Source organism: Cyclopterus lumpus, chromosome 13 (assembly GCF_009769545.1).
Source record: "Cyclopterus lumpus isolate fCycLum1 chromosome 13, fCycLum1.pri, whole genome shotgun sequence".
In the NCBI taxonomy this organism is placed as follows: Eukaryota; Metazoa; Chordata; class Actinopteri; order Perciformes; family Cyclopteridae; genus Cyclopterus; species Cyclopterus lumpus.
In genome coordinates, this window is record NC_046978.1 from 15,362,384 (window position 1) to 15,380,618 (window position 18,235).

General features: G+C 46.0%; 1 protein-coding gene across 2 annotated transcripts in view; it reads right to left on the reverse strand.

Annotated features, from left to right (window-relative positions):
- clmpb (CXADR like membrane protein b) overlaps positions 1–18,235 on the reverse strand; it is a 75,202-nt gene that overhangs the window by 50,267 nt on the left and 6,700 nt on the right. Inside the window, exon 1 of one of the 2 annotated variants that reach the window (XM_034548089.1) lies at positions 13,206–13,736. The exons of the other annotated variant lie outside the window; for it this stretch is intronic. Coding sequence (XP_034403980.1) covers positions 13,206–13,254 — 49 coding nt within the window. The 5' untranslated portion in view covers positions 13,255–13,736. Of the gene's footprint in view, positions 1–13,205; positions 13,737–18,235 lie in introns of those variants that run through there. 2 annotated transcript variants of the gene reach the window in all.

An 18,235-nucleotide genomic window follows, 5' to 3' on the forward strand; every position in this document is an offset into this window, starting at 1 on the left:
CTACAAATATGCTCACACAAGGCCATCTGGGGAAATGCAGACACACAAACACACAAACACATGCATGTGCAGACACGCTTTGAGTGATTTATTTGTGTCCACATGGGTTATAATTAATCACCGAGATATAACCACCCCAGATGCAGATATTTGCAGGGGTTGTCAGTTATACACACACACACATGCGCACACACACACACACACACGCGCGCACACATACACACTCACAAATAGAGCACACAGCACTGGCTTCATTATGACTGCAGCCAATGCTAATGCCACAGGATCAATGACAGATCCTCTCTCTCTCTCTCTCTCTCTCTCTCTCTCTACCCTCATCACTCTGACCCAAAAGCAGCACCGCGCTGCCACGCAGAGCACCCTGCAGCGTTTATTCCTTCTATGACCGAGCAGCAGCATGCAATGAGGCCCTGGGGTGATCCTGATGCTATAATACTCCACCTCAACGTGTCCATCCATCCATTCCCCCCCCCGCATATCCCAAGCCCACCATTCAACTGCAACACCAGTTATGAGGGTTAGGGAGATTACTGCACACACAGAGGCAATTACCTAAAGTGCTGAATGTGTAACCAGTAATGCTGCTTGAATAGTTAATTCACGTCGCGGTCCTGTAAAAGCATTCGGCTAAATAGGGTTCATATTAATCGACACTTCTGCAAGTTGTGAGGAAGTTCCACAATTGAAATACCACAGTTGTATTGAGCTATGCAACTCTGAAACATCACAAGCATTCATGATCTGATTACCGCATATTTACAGTAACTGCAACAGATTACAGATGTCATCTTTTTGGAATCAGATTACTGTAATTCCATTACACCTAATCAAATACTCCTACTCGGCCCTGCTGAGCTCACAGAAAGCAGCAATCCCTGACTGTCCTCATGCAGATGAAGGTGTATGTGGCCAGTGAGGGAGAAAAGATGGCCAGCCTCTGGTGAGCAAAGAGGGGGGGGGGGTAGCTGAGTGGCCATCCATCAAGACCCTGCGGCGGAAAGCTGTACGCGCTCCATCCACTCAGACCCCTCGTCTCCTAAGATGGAGAGGGGATTGGGAGGAGACAGGACGGTCAAGATAAAGGGCTCATAAACATATTCCCTCAGGATGGGGCTAGTGTGGCATGTAAAGTCCTCCAACATGGGGCTGGAGAAAAGAAAAAAAAAAAGCCAGGCCTCCTAGATTGATGGACTAAGCTTCTGCGCTTGTAGTGTTTTTCTTGCAGCACTATACACAGCGCTGTATGGCTATGATTACTTGTAGTCAAGCCACGGCTGGGAGTGGATGGCTGCTGCAGTCCAAATATTAGGATTAATGACCATGCTGGTCACTCTAGTGAAACATCCTTCATACTTTGAATGTGTTCCAGTGGCATGTAGGCAAACAATGGCAACACGGAGAACGTTAGGGGTCTGCAGGAAAAAAATAACCCCAAAAAAAGTTTTTATACAATCAAATATAAAGCTGTAGATTGTGACAGATTACTTGAGCCGAACTACAGTTGAAGAAATCCAAATGTAAATTGATGTGTGCAATGGTATCTGACAGTGTCTCAACACGGGACAGGGCGGGTTGAAAACCTTCTGTATAACCTCCACTCTCCCTTTCATCAGATCCGTTTCAGAAGGTGAATAAACATGCCGTTGGTCTGGCCGAGAAGAGGACAACGGAGAAGTGAAGCGTCGGAGGCGTCGGCTCTAACTAGGTCGCAAGGAGAGCTCCGCGCTTCAACACAATAACTTTCATTAATAATCCAAATGTGCTGGCGCCGATGCATTATGATTTCCCCAAAGAATCTTTTCGTGGTTCAGTTAGCAGACGACAAAACGGTGCTAACTTGCACGTCGACGGAAATGGCTCCCGAAACACTTCGCAGGGGGGGCGGCGGCGCGAGGGAGTGTGACAGCGCTATCGACTCCGCCCCAGGTCTATCTGCCTTCACGCGAGAGGCCGCTAGCTTGAGCTAAAGGGCCGGCGTCGCTATATAGTCAACATAATGTATTCAACTGTGACTCCAGTGCATTAGTTCAAATACAACACAAGCATAAAGGAGCGTCCCCTTGTCTTCTTCCTCCGCTGCTGCTACGTGAGCTGCATATTGAATGGAAAAAAAGTCCTTTCTGAGTAAAAAGCCATCACAAAAGCTCTCTCTCAAGTACATGTGGAGCCAAAGAATGAAGTCTGGATCGAGCTAAAGAAGACTGTAAGTGTGTGATGGCGGTGCGATTCAGTATATTTCGCAGTAAAGGAATGTAACCTGTGGTGTCCAGTGTCAGTCATTCTAACACACATGGTCTGTTGCCTGTGCAGCCCACTGCCGACTGTGCACTTTGTCCTGGCGCCATTGCCACTATGCATCTTTAGCGTCCTGTAACTGGAAACCTGCCAGTTCTGTCATCCTCCACTTCAGAGACACGAGCGTCTCACACCCCCAGCAGAGGTAATCTCTCGGTATTGATCCGGTCACATGGCGAAAGGCAAATATGTTAAAGTGGACAGCGTAAGCTGCACAAGAGGGCTGACATCTGATGCTTGAGGGAGCCGCAGTGTCGCGTGGCGCTTAAGCACACCGTCGCCTGTTTACATAAGCTCCGATGAATCTTTCGCGATAAGTTGTGGCAGACTGTCGAGGAAGCTTCAGAAGAACCGCCCATTGATTTCTGGTTCGGTACACCTTTCGTCCGCTAATGAGCGGCAGTTTTCATTCCAATGCCGAGTGAGACGTCCTTTTTTTTTTTTTTTTTAGAGATGGAAGAGGGAGAAGGAAAAAAAAAAAGAAGGGGAAAAAAAAGAGTATGATGGTTAAGCCTGAGCTTTAAGACAGACAACTATGTCCCCTAATCCCTTCTGAGCAGTCGTAAGCTTTCCGTTATCGCTCGTTAGAATTGTGCATCCCTTAAACACATTAACTTAGGCCCTAATGCTGGGCCCTTTTGTAGGACTCGCAGCTGCACATAGCAGCCAGCCACTAGGCGGAGAGGGAGGAAACATGCTAATTGCTTGTCATTTAATTGGGTAGCAAGTGCGTAACTTATTTTTTTTTGTATGGATGGTATCAGCACATTTCACCGCAATCGATGTTATCCTGGAAAGCTCTGGAGGAAATTGCATTTCCGTGCTATTCCTCAGAAGTGTCAGCGAGGGGATTTGATGATAAACACACGCGTTGACGGACACTCGATCATGTATGCGCCCACATGCTTGCATGTCCATAGCTTTCTCTTTCCTTCTGCCACACGTGGGGGGGATCGGTCTTCTAGCTATCAGCATGCAGGTGAAAAAAGAGAGGCATAACCTTGCTTTCCTCACAGGTCTTGTGGGACTCGGATCGGAGCTACATCCTCACTCCAGCCCACAATGTACACCGCTCTTCAGTAGCCGAACTACCTCTCAGTCTGTCAACCAGCAAAAGCTCTTTTAGCTGCATGAATAACTCATAACATCAAATAAACATGGTATATACTCGAGTCAACCGGACGCACAGAGGCTTAATACACGAAACAGGCATCAGGCTGAAATGTGATTTCAGATATGTTCATTCATTTGCTGTGAAGCATTGACAAAGGAGACCATGCAGCATTTATTCTGAACTGTGCAGAGCAGGGAGTAAAATCATTGGTTCACTGTTTCATTGCAGCTGTGTTATCCCAAAACGATGTGCAAGCATGTTGTGGCCCATCACGGCGTCACAATAGCTTACTTAACTAAGAGCCATTCCATTTTCCTTTCGCTGCGATTCAGTGCGCATGCATAAATAAATGCGTCCCCGATGCCGCCGCCTGTGATCCCCGGCCGCGCTGAGGGTCGCACCGACGTGGGAGGACCACAACGACCGGGGGCGGCGACGACAACAAAGCGGGGCATTGTTATGCATTCTGACTGCGGCGCGCCGAAGATTCTTGGTGTTTGCTGAGACAGCATATGACTGGCCTTGCTCTTTCTGCCCCTCGCTCAACCAAGGCAGGATAGACTTAATTGCCTCATTAGCAAAAAAAAACGCCAGCAAGGAGTCGGCCTCTTCCACATTGTTCAATGTCAAGAGTGCAACCGTGAGGAAAGGTTAATAGAGTAAACAGCATCTCCCTCTCCTTAATGGAAATTTTTTGAGTTTTTTTTTTAGTAGGATGGGTCAGTGCCCAAAAGCTTTGTTTCCCTCCACAGTGACAGAATTATGCATGTCATTTCATTTTATCCGCACACTGCATAATCTAACCTTCATTATTCCTCATTTCGGAGTATAACACAGCTCACTGTTGCTGTGTGGTAAGTCCTAAAGCCTTGGTCTTCTTTTGAGCGTGGTCACGTCATGAAAAGCAGCGTCGTCATGCCAACTTTAATTATTTTAAGAGCCTGAATTTTTGCAAACTCTGCTATTTCCTCCTCTCTGGCATCTTTGGACCGCAGACAGCAAATCAAGCCAAATGCCAACACTCTTGATTTCCCTCTTGAAGAAAGACACACAAAATTAAAAAAAATAATGTCTGCTGCTGAGAAAAAAAAGATGTGGGATCCAAAAAAAAAAAAACCTCAATGTTTAATGACTTTGAGAGTCATAAAACTCAGCGGGGCTTTCACTCACTAAAGAGCATCACCGGCCTCATCCAGAAACCATAATAAGATAATTTTCATTCAAAGTGTGACAGTTTGGGCAACAACGCCAAACCATGACGGGCATCTCAAAGGCAGTTCTAAGCCCGGGCCTGTCTCTTCACTAGAGATGTGGTGATGTGTAAGTCGGGCCTCACAAAACGCCTGATGGAGCCGAGCTAAACAAGAATGCGCGGGACAGTAAATGCGGGAGATGACGAAAACAAATGGAGGAAAACACGCCGTTACCCTCACTGAATGAGCTGCGAGTTATGATTGGAGAGCTGTTGGCATCATATCGCTAGTCTCTGAGGTACAGTCCATTACTGTAGTGAGTTCACACAACCACACAAGCACCACTAACCCACAGCTGCAGAGAGAGAGAAAGAGAGAGAGAGAGAGAGAGAGAGAGAGAGAGAGAGAGCTTGTGTATGAGTGTTTAGTTGCAGCAACAAGCACAAACACACTCCATGTTGTTTATGCCCATACAAAGCTAATGCTGCGCTCATGGAAAAAAAAAAAAAACATGTCCGCTTTTGGAAAAGCAAAACATTGAATCCTCGTGAGATACAAAAACAGGTTGTGGATTATATCCTCCTTATATGCCCGGGCACGTTAGAAAAATATACAGCTGCACATCTGCATGGGCAGTATAGCGTAAAGGCTCCATTTCATCAACAAGTCGAGTCTAACGACTCGGAAAAAACAAAGGTGGTGGTGCCATCTGTGCTGAACCACTTTGCAGGGAAAGAGGGGGAAGGGAGGGGGGGAGAAGCTTTTTAGCACTGTAAATATAAACTGCACTCTGACCGCAGCCTGAGCTCAACCTTTCCGGCCTGATGGAGGGCTCTGCGCTCTTTGATATGAAATACTGATGCTGGAAAGCAATCGGCGACATTGCGTACATAATTTGTGGACAGCCCAGCAATTGATCAACGATATTCAGATTACAATGTTTTTCTCTGGCCAATGAGAGAGCGAACGGCCGGCATTGCGGTTGGGTAATTAAACCATTTGTCACACAACATCCACTGCAAGAGAACAGGCTACCCAAGACTCGGCCAAAGTTATTGCTTGCTACAGTTCCTCGTGACAACTAAGGATTTCATCCTATACATAATTAATCAGCAAAATTGCCTATCTTCTACAGCTTTAGATGTAATTCCAACTTTGTTTTTTGTTTTTTACAGTCAATAAATAGAATAAGCCCACTGAAGTTACTGCGCCATCGGGTTTTTTTCCCCCTCGGGTTTTTTTCCCCCTCGACCAAAATGAAATCCTTTTCTTTCTCGCACACGGCAGAGATCTAAATTGGTGCTGACTTCAGCGATCATGCACTAAGAGTGCAGAGGATCTTCCAGATGGTGTTCAGGTTGGGCAGGTGACCACTTTGTCTTCCGCCACTCTAATCAATGGCCACCAAATCCCCTGCCTTCCAAACACCATCCATCTTTAAGTCTTTCCGGGCTGCTCGGTGACGACCGAAAGCGTCTGAAGACAAATGTTTAATGGGCAGGAGGGCCGCTGCTGATTAAAGCCACTAACGCTTTAGGGAAAGCCGGCAAGCAAAAGAGGAAATGGAGTGAGACAATGAAGCATGCAGGTTCAAAACACCTAATGGAGTGTACTGCTTGCTTGGGCTGATAAACTGCTTCAAATTGAAAGGAACAGCAGGCGTCTAAATAGAGCGACGTGGAACATTTGCTCCCGTTCATTCAGTCAGCTCCCAATTGGAAGAAAAAAAAAACAGAGGAAGAAGGGGAACAAAAAAAATAAATCAAAAAAAATACTCGCCTGGGTTGCCATTATTTGGCGCAGCGCAAGTTGCTTTTATTCCTCATGCAATCAATTCTGGGGATTGTATTTCAGAGGAGTGTCATGCAGAGTGGAAGGAAAGTCAATGTTGTGTGCTTTGGAATAAATGCAATAAATGCACACTTTGGAATTCTTTCCGTCAGCATTGAAACAAAACAAAACAACAACAAAAACACGCAGAAAGGGAGGACGCCATGTAGTCGCAGTCTGGCTCTCACGCTGATTCTCATCTCAGCAGAAAGAATGTCTGTTTGAATGTCCGCGTTGATATTCCGGACGTGATGATCAAATAATCGCAGTGTGAGATGAGACGCCGCACAGGTCGGGGGTCTGGCAGGTGAACCCCGTGACCAATTAAAGTGCGAAGCGATCAGTAAGAAATGTTCAAATATTGACGGTTCACCGGGGTTCCCCATGTCACTCACTGAAAGTGTCCGTTGGACCAGCAGTAACCACATCAAACGGTTCAATATCTGTTAAGAGAACGGCTTCTTATCGTCTTGACTGCACGTGCGATCGGCGTGATCAGGCGGGGTTAACATGTTACACAGGCTTCAGAGGAAATCTGAGAAAAGACACACGGGCATGACCGCTACTGAATGTCACCCCCCTCCCCCCCCCCCCCCACCCCTGTGCTGCTCGTTAGGTGTACATGTTTTATCAAGAGTCTGCTCTTACTTCCTTTGTGCCATTGATGTAAGCGCCATGCTAAGCTGCTTGAAAGTGGACAAAGAAAACACCCCAGCGATGGGGGATTCTTTTTGGTTTGTTTTTTTGGAGCTGTTTATTTTCCTGCACAGTTGGATTGCGCTGCAGAAACAGAGATATACCTGGTTTCAGAGACAGGGAACATAGATCAAAAGCATGTTCTGCTTAGAGACGACAAGCATGCCAGCTTTATTACGCTCTGCCAGTTTTTCACTAAGGCAGAACGCACTTGAAAGCACCACAACAGGGCTGGGAGCTCTCAGATGATACCATAGACAGACCGCCCCACCCCCCCCCCCCACACCCCTGATAGAAAAACAAAAAAGGCAGAAAAAAAGAAGAAGAAATCAATTTAGATGGTATTTGTGTAAGATGTATGAATTCTCATCACCTTTTGCTCTCGCCGCTGAGGAGCACTCGGCCGGCGACAGATGGAATCCTATTTCCAACAATAAGCTGCGAAGAATTAATGTCAGGACAGACCTATCGGAGGGGGGAATCAATGGGAGACACTTCCATGCTCCACCTCGCTGACAGCATCGGCATTTATCTCCCCGTTTTGTTCACTCTTTGATCTCCCCACTGCCGACATAAAACAATCATAGACCTCGATTCAAATAGTTATGCACACAAGCAGCAAATCGGTTCACATTTTCTAAGAAAATAGAAAGCTGTAATCGCACCTGCACCATTGACTTTCAAACTGCACATACGACAGAAATCCTCCCTTTGGAGGAAATAGCCATGTCGGAAGAGATTAAAGGGAACAAGGCGAAAATGCAACGTTTCAGTGTCTAACAGTGACTAACGGAGGTTGTAAAAGGCTCCTCGTTTAGGTTTTGGATCCTAATTCATCTGCTTTTTGCATCATTTATGTGTTCGTTTGGACTCCATGTGAGGCATTTCATGGGCATATTAAAAGTACGTCCTTGAATCCATAATGTGATGCCCAAACTATTATCTGTACACATCATCGTGTTCATGACATGGTTAACTGAATCCATTTCTGCTCAGCTCAGTCAGTGGGCGGTGGGGTCAAGCGATTCAAGAGGTGAAGGGTTATTTCGGAGTATGATTGCTATCGTGATTGCTGTCTTGTAGTTACTAGATTAAAACAAGCCTCCCTGGTGGCAATGTGGTTTTTATAATGTGCTGATCGGTTTAAAATGTGTTGCCTAATAAAAACTAAATGCTGAATTAGATAAGACATGCTAATCAAACCAAAACAATGTACCTGACAATACCATAAACAACAGCAACAAGTCACAAATCCTCATCATTTAGTGTGATGCTCACCACAATTTATTCACCATTTAACAGTCGCAACAGCCTGTGGCGTATACGTGTAAGTGAAACACACGTGCGGCATGCTTTCAGCAATTATTTCTGACGGGTATAATGTGTTAAGAAACAATTACTTTGCTTTAATTTGACATGCCTGGAATTTAACAAATGACTCAAATTATTATATGGTTAGATTAGAGGTCCTATTACCCCAAATACCAAACTGTAAATATCATTTGTATTCCTCATTTTAATATGATCTTCCTCACAACATTTGACGTTCTGATAACCAGCTTACCTATTGTATAAAACAGCTGGCAAGTTGTCATATACGTACGTGTTAGTGTCTCTGCCTATAATTGTTTGTGTACAGCAGTATGCTAGTGCAGTGCCCTGTGTATACTGTGCATGTGGCTCCAGTTAATGTGAATGTGAGCCTCTCCCGAACATCTGTCAAAGATTAGCAGTAAAGTGAAATAGGCAGTTCCTGTTCATACATTCCAAAATAATCTGGCAGTAATTTTCCCAGTAAAGGATGAAAAAGGGGGAGGAGGGCGCATCGGACCCGAAGCTCCACACAAACCCAGCTCCGTCGATGCATGTGTCCTGTGTTTTACAAGATGCAAGCGCCAAGAGGGCCCCCCGCGCGTTGGACGGCGTGGACAGTACGGGGGCGCGGCAGGAACACACACGGGGAGAACGTTAAAGGAACCGTCTAACCGAGAGAAATGTTGTGCAGACGCGTTCAAGAAAAGCCTACGTTCACTCCGACCTTTATTTTTCACCTCGGATGTCATCGGGCCGCTGTAAAAAATCAACCGGCGTGGGGCCCCTCAAGTAGTAGGAATAAAAGCACTTATAGTACAAAGGAGGTACACTTTCACATACAAACACTGGCATCCAGCTTGCTGCGACAGAACAGAAAGACCGTCGGACTAAAAGCACTAAAATCAATGAAACATGAAGAATCCCTCAGGTACAAAAGGAGGACGGTTTGTTATTCAGGGAAGCACGCTGTCATTCAAAGGCCGTACCCATCGGGGGGGGGCGGGGGGGGGGGAGTGTTTGTTAATGATATGGGTCAATTGTTTTGAGGACGGCTTGACCCCCCCCGGGCTCACCTGGAGGCCTCTTCTACCACCCTTGGTCGAGGTTTTGTATCCCAGAGTGCTCTGTCCTTGCTGAGCCGTTCAGTATTGCGACTTTTGCTTTGAGTAATAAAAATCCTTTTCTTGAAGGGAAATCTGTTTACACTTTGTTCTGCATGTCGAATCGCTGACACTGTAGGTGGAAGTCAGTTCACTATGTGGAGCAATGCATTGCCGGCTGTTTGCTATTCTTCCCTCAACAGCCACATCTGTACTGCGCTGTGCTTGTGTAGCTTGAATATACTATCTACTTGATGCTGATCCCCTTGTACACGTGTATTGTGATGCTTTTGTCCTTCTGTTTTGTGTGCGTGCGAGAAAAAAAAAAGCGTTGGATGTGTCTGCATCGCTCCTTTAAATGAATTCGACCAGCCAATTATTCATTTAAAAAGGTCCGCGCTTCTCCAATGTGAGATGAAGGTTAACCCGCTGCAGGGCTCCACACCTAACTGACGAATGCTTTAAATACCGCGCACGTCCCGCGTCCCGCAAAGCAGATCTGCCACACGTTTCTCTCTCTCGAACAAAAAAATAAAAAATAAAAAAAAACATGTTCCAAGCTGAGTGTGTACTTATAAAGGATGGCGCGTGATAACGCTGAAGAATAACGCGCATCAACAGGGTGGGGGGGGAGATCAAAAACAAGACTTAATGTATGGTAACTAGACGTCAAATATCGAAATGTCTCCGAAGGTTTGAAGGAATGTCAGGAGTCTGTGGCCGGTTGTGTGTGGGAGTGTGTGATTCAGCCGCGAACACATCAAGATGTCACTTCATAACCTCTGGCTCGGGAGGCTCCTGTCATCTTCACATTTCAGAGATCCTCTGCCTACCCCCGGCAGACATGCTAAATATAGAATGGGCACAGAGTTTCTGTTTGGAGCCACTGCTCTCTTTATCTACATCTAACACGAGCAGGCGTGCACGTGCGCCACCATCTTCTCATTGTTGTACACGATGTATATCGCGCGTGCGACGTGGACAGTGCGCTGTGCATCACGTCAAGACTTGCGTCGCAATCGTCTCGCCGATTCAGGGAAAATTAGACTCCGCCGAGCCCCCGAGTGCAGAGTTTTTTTGGATCTCACAGTAAAAGCTGCTCGTTCTTTCCAATTACATTTCTGTCAAGTGACTTACGCGATGTTATTACTTCTTGGACAGTCATTTTCAAATCCCCCTCACTCCGAATCATTTAATCGTTCCTCAAGGACAGATCGGCGATCCATCACCCGCTGCGTCCCTTTACCTGGATGGATCTGCCACGCGGGTTACTCAGTTACTCTATTTGACCTTGTTCTGTTTCTTACGCCGTATCGAGCTATGGAACTCCCCGTGGCAATTAATTGTGCTACTTATCTGTAATGTGAACAGTGGATATTACATCTCCAGCAGATATTAAATTAAGGATGTCTCAGAACTCGCGAGGCCACAGCCAAATAAAAAGGAAATGAGCCCCTATTAATGACTATCGATTCCTTTATAATAAAACAGCCACTTCCTCTCTTAACTGTTGATCTTGAACTAATATGGGCTATATAACTTTTGGAAAATGCCCTTCAGTCCAGTGCAGCAGAGCAGCCCAGCCGGAAAGGTAAAAAAGCTCTTTTTGGCTGACTGGCAAATAAATTGTTCTCGAATGAGAGACACATGACCCAGGTCGCTGTACTGTACTGGACATTGACCCTTATGGTATTGTTTTCAGCTGCATTGTTTAATATAGTCATATCTTGTGACACGACAGGGCACGCAGACAATGCCTCTCACCATGGCAACAACAAGCCATTTAATACTCTAGGCACAGCCTGATGGCTATTTTAAGAAAAGCGCACCGTTATCATAAATATTAGGGAATACAATACTGCTGTATGATTTCCGGTGTAATGTGTTCAGCTGTGCCAGCTAAGAATTCTGTGTTTTAAAAAAAAACTCTTTGTCATCATCATCAGTAGGGAACTGCTATTTAGATAATCTACATTTTTAGCCAGAATCACATCATAATCTAATACAAACCAGGCCGATGGCTGACACCAAAATACACATTGCTATGCAGCGTCCAGTACCGAGTCAGCTGCTTGCATTGGATCAGGGGCCCCGCACCACGGAGCACTACTGTGGATTCACTGGTTGGCCAGTGTAAAGCTCGACAAGTCCGCTTGTATGCAGGTCCACGTAATGTCTCCATCCTTCTATTTTCTTTACCCCTTATCTGATTCAGGGTCACAGGGGGACTGGAGCCTTTCCCAGAATGCATTAAGCAAGGTGCAGGTGTGTTCTCTTGAAAGGTCACCGCAATACATAAGCAACTGAATAATGGGTGACCACAAACTCTGGAGGCATTTTACAAGCCTTTCCGAGCGATCCTTCGTCCAGCATAAGCAAATAATGCCAGCTGTATATGTTCAATCTGAAAAAAAATGACACGCAAAAGACTCTCTTCTTGATTCCTCTCCAGACTGCGACGCCACGAAACAGCGAGCACCGCTCAGGCCAGAGCACGACTTTTGGAGTCAAACCAAAGCAGACGAGCCGCCAGCTCTCAGTTGTATTTTTCCCTCATATCACCACGCTTCCAACGCCTGTTACTTTAACTCTGGGGCTTCCAAACTTTCTCATACCAAGCACCCTCATTCGGAAGAAGAACTCTGGTTTAACCCCCGCGACACCCGGATCATGTCGGGATTTCGCTGCAGGTGATGAGACAGCAGAACGGAGGGTGAACCCTCTTACTGGAAGTCATCTTTACACACGGTCTTTCCGTGCGACAGTAACTTCCAGTAAGTGAAGGAGCAGTGATAAACAATCCCTCGTTTAGCTCGGAACCTGGAATGTCCCTTATTCCTACATTACTGTGAAATACTGTAGAGCTTGTTGGAAACAGTATCAGCAGCAGTGGTGCCGATGACATAAATAGGCAAACGGAGCTTCATTTATGATCGTAAGAACTGTTTTACCATTAAAAACATTTTTTTTTGTTTCAAATAAATGATGTATCCCAACAAATTCCAACATGAAAATGATATTCAGTACACCAGTAAGAAACATCATATAGAAAATATCGACCTTTGTGGGGTCTTTAGTTGTTACTGTACTGTTATGTTCTTTTTTTTTTGCTTTTGTCAAAATATAGTAAAATGCATTTTGATCAACTGCAGCAGATCTGTTTTTTTAAATAATTATTGTCAATACAGGGTCAATAGATCTGGATGCTGTTTGCAGATCTAAAGGGAGGGGTCAGGTGAACTTTTATCCCCTTTAATTCCACCAAGTAGAGCAGCCGTGCAAACCGCTGTTGACTAGTGCGTTTTCCAAGAAAATATAATATATATAATTGTCAGAAATATAAATAGCAATTTCTTAACATGTGTGCATTGTCAAGCCCGAGCTTGAACATAACATTAAGACACATACATACAATCTGACATCATTCTGGTTTCGAGGCTGACGTCTGCCTTGCCAGATTGTGTCTTTACAAGGAACGTCCCGAACAATACAAATGCATAATTCATACATCATGTTGCCACAATAACGAGCGGCGTCCGAGTCCCAAAAAACATCGTCCGAGTGACGATCGTGAGTGCGAACACGCTGCGCCGCTTCTTGAACGCATGCGTTGTCTTCTACGGGAATGAGAAGTCGACTTACCCAGAAACAAAGAGCGGAATATTGCAGACATCACGGCTGGAAATCCCATAAAGCAACGGAGCTGGAAAACAATGCGCTCGGGCTGCCGTTCACGCGCATTCGGCTGGCCGAAGCGGCAGCATCGGCGAATAAGAGGGAGCGAAATCGGAGGAAATAAATCTTCAAAGAGCACGAGAGTCCAAGGACACTATATGTTGAACGCGGCCGACATATCTCTATCTAAGCCTCCCGAGGAGCGGAACAAGAAACGTGGCTCTTCCTCTTCATCGTCAGTTTCAGGGCTCAGGATACTTGGCGTCAGATCAAAGTTCCCTGGCTGTCTGGCTGCTGGCGTGGGACGTGTTGTCTCCGGGTCCCCTCTGTCTCCTCCTCAGCAGTATCTCCTCCTTCCCTCCTCCGCTGCACAAAATGCCAAAGAGGAGGAGGAGGAGGAGGAGGAGGAGGAGGAGGAGGGAGGGAGGAGGGAGGAGGAGGGCGAATAGGTGGATGATGAGGGGATGCTGAAGGATAGAGACCTCTAGAGTCTGAAGTTCTCTTACACAGCCCGAGCATCGTGCAACACACACTAAAAGGCTGGTTGAGAGGATGCCCTCTTGTTTAGGTGGGAGCTGATTTCCTTGACATGAATGGAATGATGTTCCCATTAATGTAAATCTTTTTTTGAGCGAATACATATTCCTCCAATACTGTGGTTCTCAACCTTATTTTCAGAGATGTACCACCTGTGAAATAGCCGAGTACCCCCCCCCCCCCCCCCCCCCCCCCCCGACCAGCGCAAAGCATTTTGGGTTGAAAAAAAATGACCCATCCGTGTCTGATTTGATATAGACTATATTCAATTCAGTTTCTCACACGCTCAAGTATACACACACACACACACACACACACACACACACACACACACAACCCCATCTCTCCTTTTCTCCCATTCTCAATGCAGACACAAAGGAAAACACATGTAAGCAGAGAGCAGCTGACGAAACACAGAGAGCGAGGCGACACATGTACATTATTCCACCACGCCGGCGTGATGTCTTCGGTCCTGTGCGTGTATACTCTGTTCACAATGACACTCGTCTGCAGTCTTCTTCTCTCCTGCTTGTGTTGCTCTGTTTACCTTTTTTGCATTTCGCAGCTGAATATATAAAAGTTCATGGTCTCATTGCAACTCATCTTCTGCAGACGTGTGTGTGTGTGTGTGTGTGTGTGTGTTCTCAGGAGCCAGCTGCAGTGGAGTTAAGTACAAAAGAGGAAAAACTACTCGGAAAAAGCTGTCGCAAAATCAGCTGTCAAGCTTTGATGGATGGCTGCTTGTAACAGACATGTTTGTCCCTGCAATCACCACAGTCCTCCTGTAATCTGAGTTCTGATAACTCTTGATTGATTGAAAACGCACCTGATGACCAACATATATTACATTTCTGTTTCCCATTTCCTAAAGCAGGTGCACGATACGGTCTGGATACAGGGAGAGAGTATGCAGCCGTATACAGTGCATTACATCGCACTGAGGTTATCGTGATTGCGCCTTTTAAGAGAGTAACCTCACTTAAGGGACGACAACCCCAACATAAAATATGGGGGCAGATCCACGGTTGATAGTGGTGATTCTGCGATGTGTTACTACAGTGTAGATAGTGCCATGGGAGGAAAGCTGTCTGTGTTTGGTGGCTTGGCCTTGGTGCATGATATAGCACCCCCAATGCAGATGGCCTCGCAGATGGTTGATATTTATACCACGCGGGGGCCTTGAAAAGTCACCAGTGTGGAAAGTGCTCTTTCTCCCTGATTAGTTTCACATCAACAAGAACACGGCAATCTCCACAGACCCCTTTCTCACTGCACTGAGAACATATGACCAGTTGTAACAACAATTATGATGACATATTAGGAGGAATATAGTGATTTAGAATCACTAAATCACTGTGTGGGCTCTCTCCCCCCCCCCCCCCCCTCCGCCTTTTTCTTCTTTTCTAACGCATGAAAACGTAATCCTCCTAAGTGCAAGGTCCATGATTTTTTTAAAGTCTTCCAGACCCAACACGGCTTGCATTTTAGCTGCAGAGCACTCTTGACTTGTGTACTTTAAGTGGATTTGCAATTTAAATTTGGGCAACAAGACGCTCCTCAGACCTTCTGGCAGAGTCGGAGTGTTCCCATCCGCCATGAACAGCTGTATCTCCCTCACCGTGACATCACAGGGAAGCGTTGATGTTTTGTTGACGCACGGGACGCCACCCTGCGAACACACACACCGACCGGCAGGCTGCGATGCCTGGATTTGGCCCTGTTGTATTTACGTTGTTAAAACACGTTGATCCATTGTTAAAACACACACACACACACACACACACAGAAGTCATGGTTTCTGTGACATGTACTTATACGGGCATACAGATATGTTAAAACGCTTCTGGGACCTATTTCTGACCTTTGCCTCAGAGAGCAGGCCCGTACACGAAAGTCATACGTGATACTTGTCACGTCTGAGAAGGCGCAAAGGCTTCTGGGGCCTACGTCAGAAAGCGTCTCTCCTATATATAAAACCCTGTACAAGAGATGTATCACTTCCTGTTTTTTTCGCTGTTTGTAACTTCCTGAAAAGGACAGTGTAACGCTTCTCATCCCGTGAGTCTTAGACGGAAAGAGAGGAAGCAACGAGGGTTCTTTGGGGTTCACAAAAGCACACAAACGCCGCACTCTTGTCGCGCCGACCTCCTGTTCCCCGTCACTACTGCTCCTTTTGAGGGAAAAACAGACACCCGCGTCCCGCAAAGCAGATCTGCCACACGTTTCTCTCTCTCGAACAAAAAAATAAAAAATAAAAAAAACATGTTCCAAGCTGAGTGTGTACTTATAAAGGATGGCGCGTGATAACGCTGAAGAATAACGCGCATCAACAGGGTGGGGGGGGAGATCAAAAACAAGACTTAATGTATGGTAACTAGACGTCAAATATCGAAATGTCTCCGAAGGTTTGAAGGAATGTCAGGAGTCTGTGGCCGGTTGTGTGTGGGAGTGTGTGATTCAGCCGCGAACACATCAAGATGTCACTTCATAACCTCTGGCTCGGGAGGCTCCTGTCATCTTCACATTTCAGAGATCCTCTGCCTACCCCCGGCAGACATGCTAAATATAGAATGGGCACAGAGTTTCTGTTTGGAGCCACTGCTCTCTTTATCTACATCTAACACGAGCAGGCGTGCACGTGCGCCACCATCTTCTCATTGTTGTACACGATGTATATCGCGCGTGCGACGTGGACAGTGCGCTGTGCATCACGTCAAGACTTGCGTCGCAATCGTCTCGCCGATTCAGGGAAAATTAGACTCCGCCGAGCCCCCGAGTGCAGAGTTTTTTTGGATCTCACAGTAAAAGCTGCTCGTTCTTTCCAATTACATTTCTGTCAAGTGACTTACGCGATGTTATTACTTCTTGGACAGTCATTTTCAAATCCCCCTCACTCCGAATCATTTAATCGTTCCTCAAGGACAGATCGGCGATCCATCACCCGCTGCGTCCCTTTACCTGGATGGATCTGCCACGCGGGTTACTCAGTTACTCTATTTGACCTTGTTCTGTTTCTTACGCCGTATCGAGCTATGGAACTCCCCGTGGCAATTAATTGTGCTACTTATCTGTAATGTGAACAGTGGATATTACATCTCCAGCAGATATTAAATTAAGGATGTCTCAGAACTCGCGAGGCCACAGCCAAATAAAAAGGAAATGAGCCCCTATTAATGACTATCGATTCCTTTATAATAAAACAGCCACTTCCTCTCTTAACTGTTGATCTTGAACTAATATGGGCTATATAACTTTTGGAAAATGCCCTTCAGTCCAGTGCAGCAGAGCAGCCCAGCCGGAAAGGTAAAAAAGCTCTTTTTGGCTGACTGGCAAATAAATTGTTCTCGAATGAGAGACACATGACCCAGGTCGCTGTACTGTACTGGACATTGACCCTTATGGTATTGTTTTCAGCTGCATTGTTTAATATAGTCATATCTTGTGACACGACAGGGCACGCAGACAATGCCTCTCACCATGGCAACAACAAGCCATTTAATACTCTAGGCACAGCCTGATGGCTATTTTAAGAAAAGCGCACCGTTATCATAAATATTAGGGAATACAATACTGCTGTATGATTTCCGGTGTAATGTGTTCAGCTGTGCCAGCTAAGAATTCTGTGTTTTAAAAAAAAAACTCTTTGTCATCATCATCAGTAGGGAACTGCTATTTAGATAATCTACATTTTTAGCCAGAATCACATCATAATCTAATACAAACCAGGCCGATGGCTGACACCAAAATACACATTGCTATGCAGCGTCCAGTACCGAGTCAGCTGCTTGCATTGGATCAGGGGCCCCGCACCACGGAGCACTACTGTGGATTCACTGGTTGGCCAGTGTAAAGCTCGACAAGTCCGCTTGTATGCAGGTCCACGTAATGTCTCCATCCTTCTATTTTCTTTACCCCTTATCTGATTCAGGGTCACAGGGGGACTGGAGCCTTTCCCAGAATGCATTAAGCAAGGTGCAGGTGTGTTCTCTTGAAAGGTCACCGCAATACATAAGCAACTGAATAATGGGTGACCACAAACTCTGGAGGCATTTTACAAGCCTTTCCGAGCGATCCTTCGTCCAGCATAAGCAAATAATGCCAGCTGTATATGTTCAATCTGAAAAAAAATGACACGCAAAAGACTCTCTTCTTGATTCCTCTCCAGACTGCGACGCCACGAAACAGCGAGCACCGCTCAGGCCAGAGCACGACTTTTGGAGTCAAACCAAAGCAGACGAGCCGCCAGCTCTCAGTTGTATTTTTCCCTCATATCACCACGCTTCCAACGCCTGTTACTTTAACTCTGGGGCTTCCAAACTTTCTCATACCAAGCACCCTCATTCGGAAGAAGAACTCTGGTTTAACCCCCGCGACACCCGGATCATGTCGGGATTTCGCTGCAGGTGATGAGACAGCAGAACGGAGGGTGAACCCTCTTACTGGAAGTCATCTTTACACAC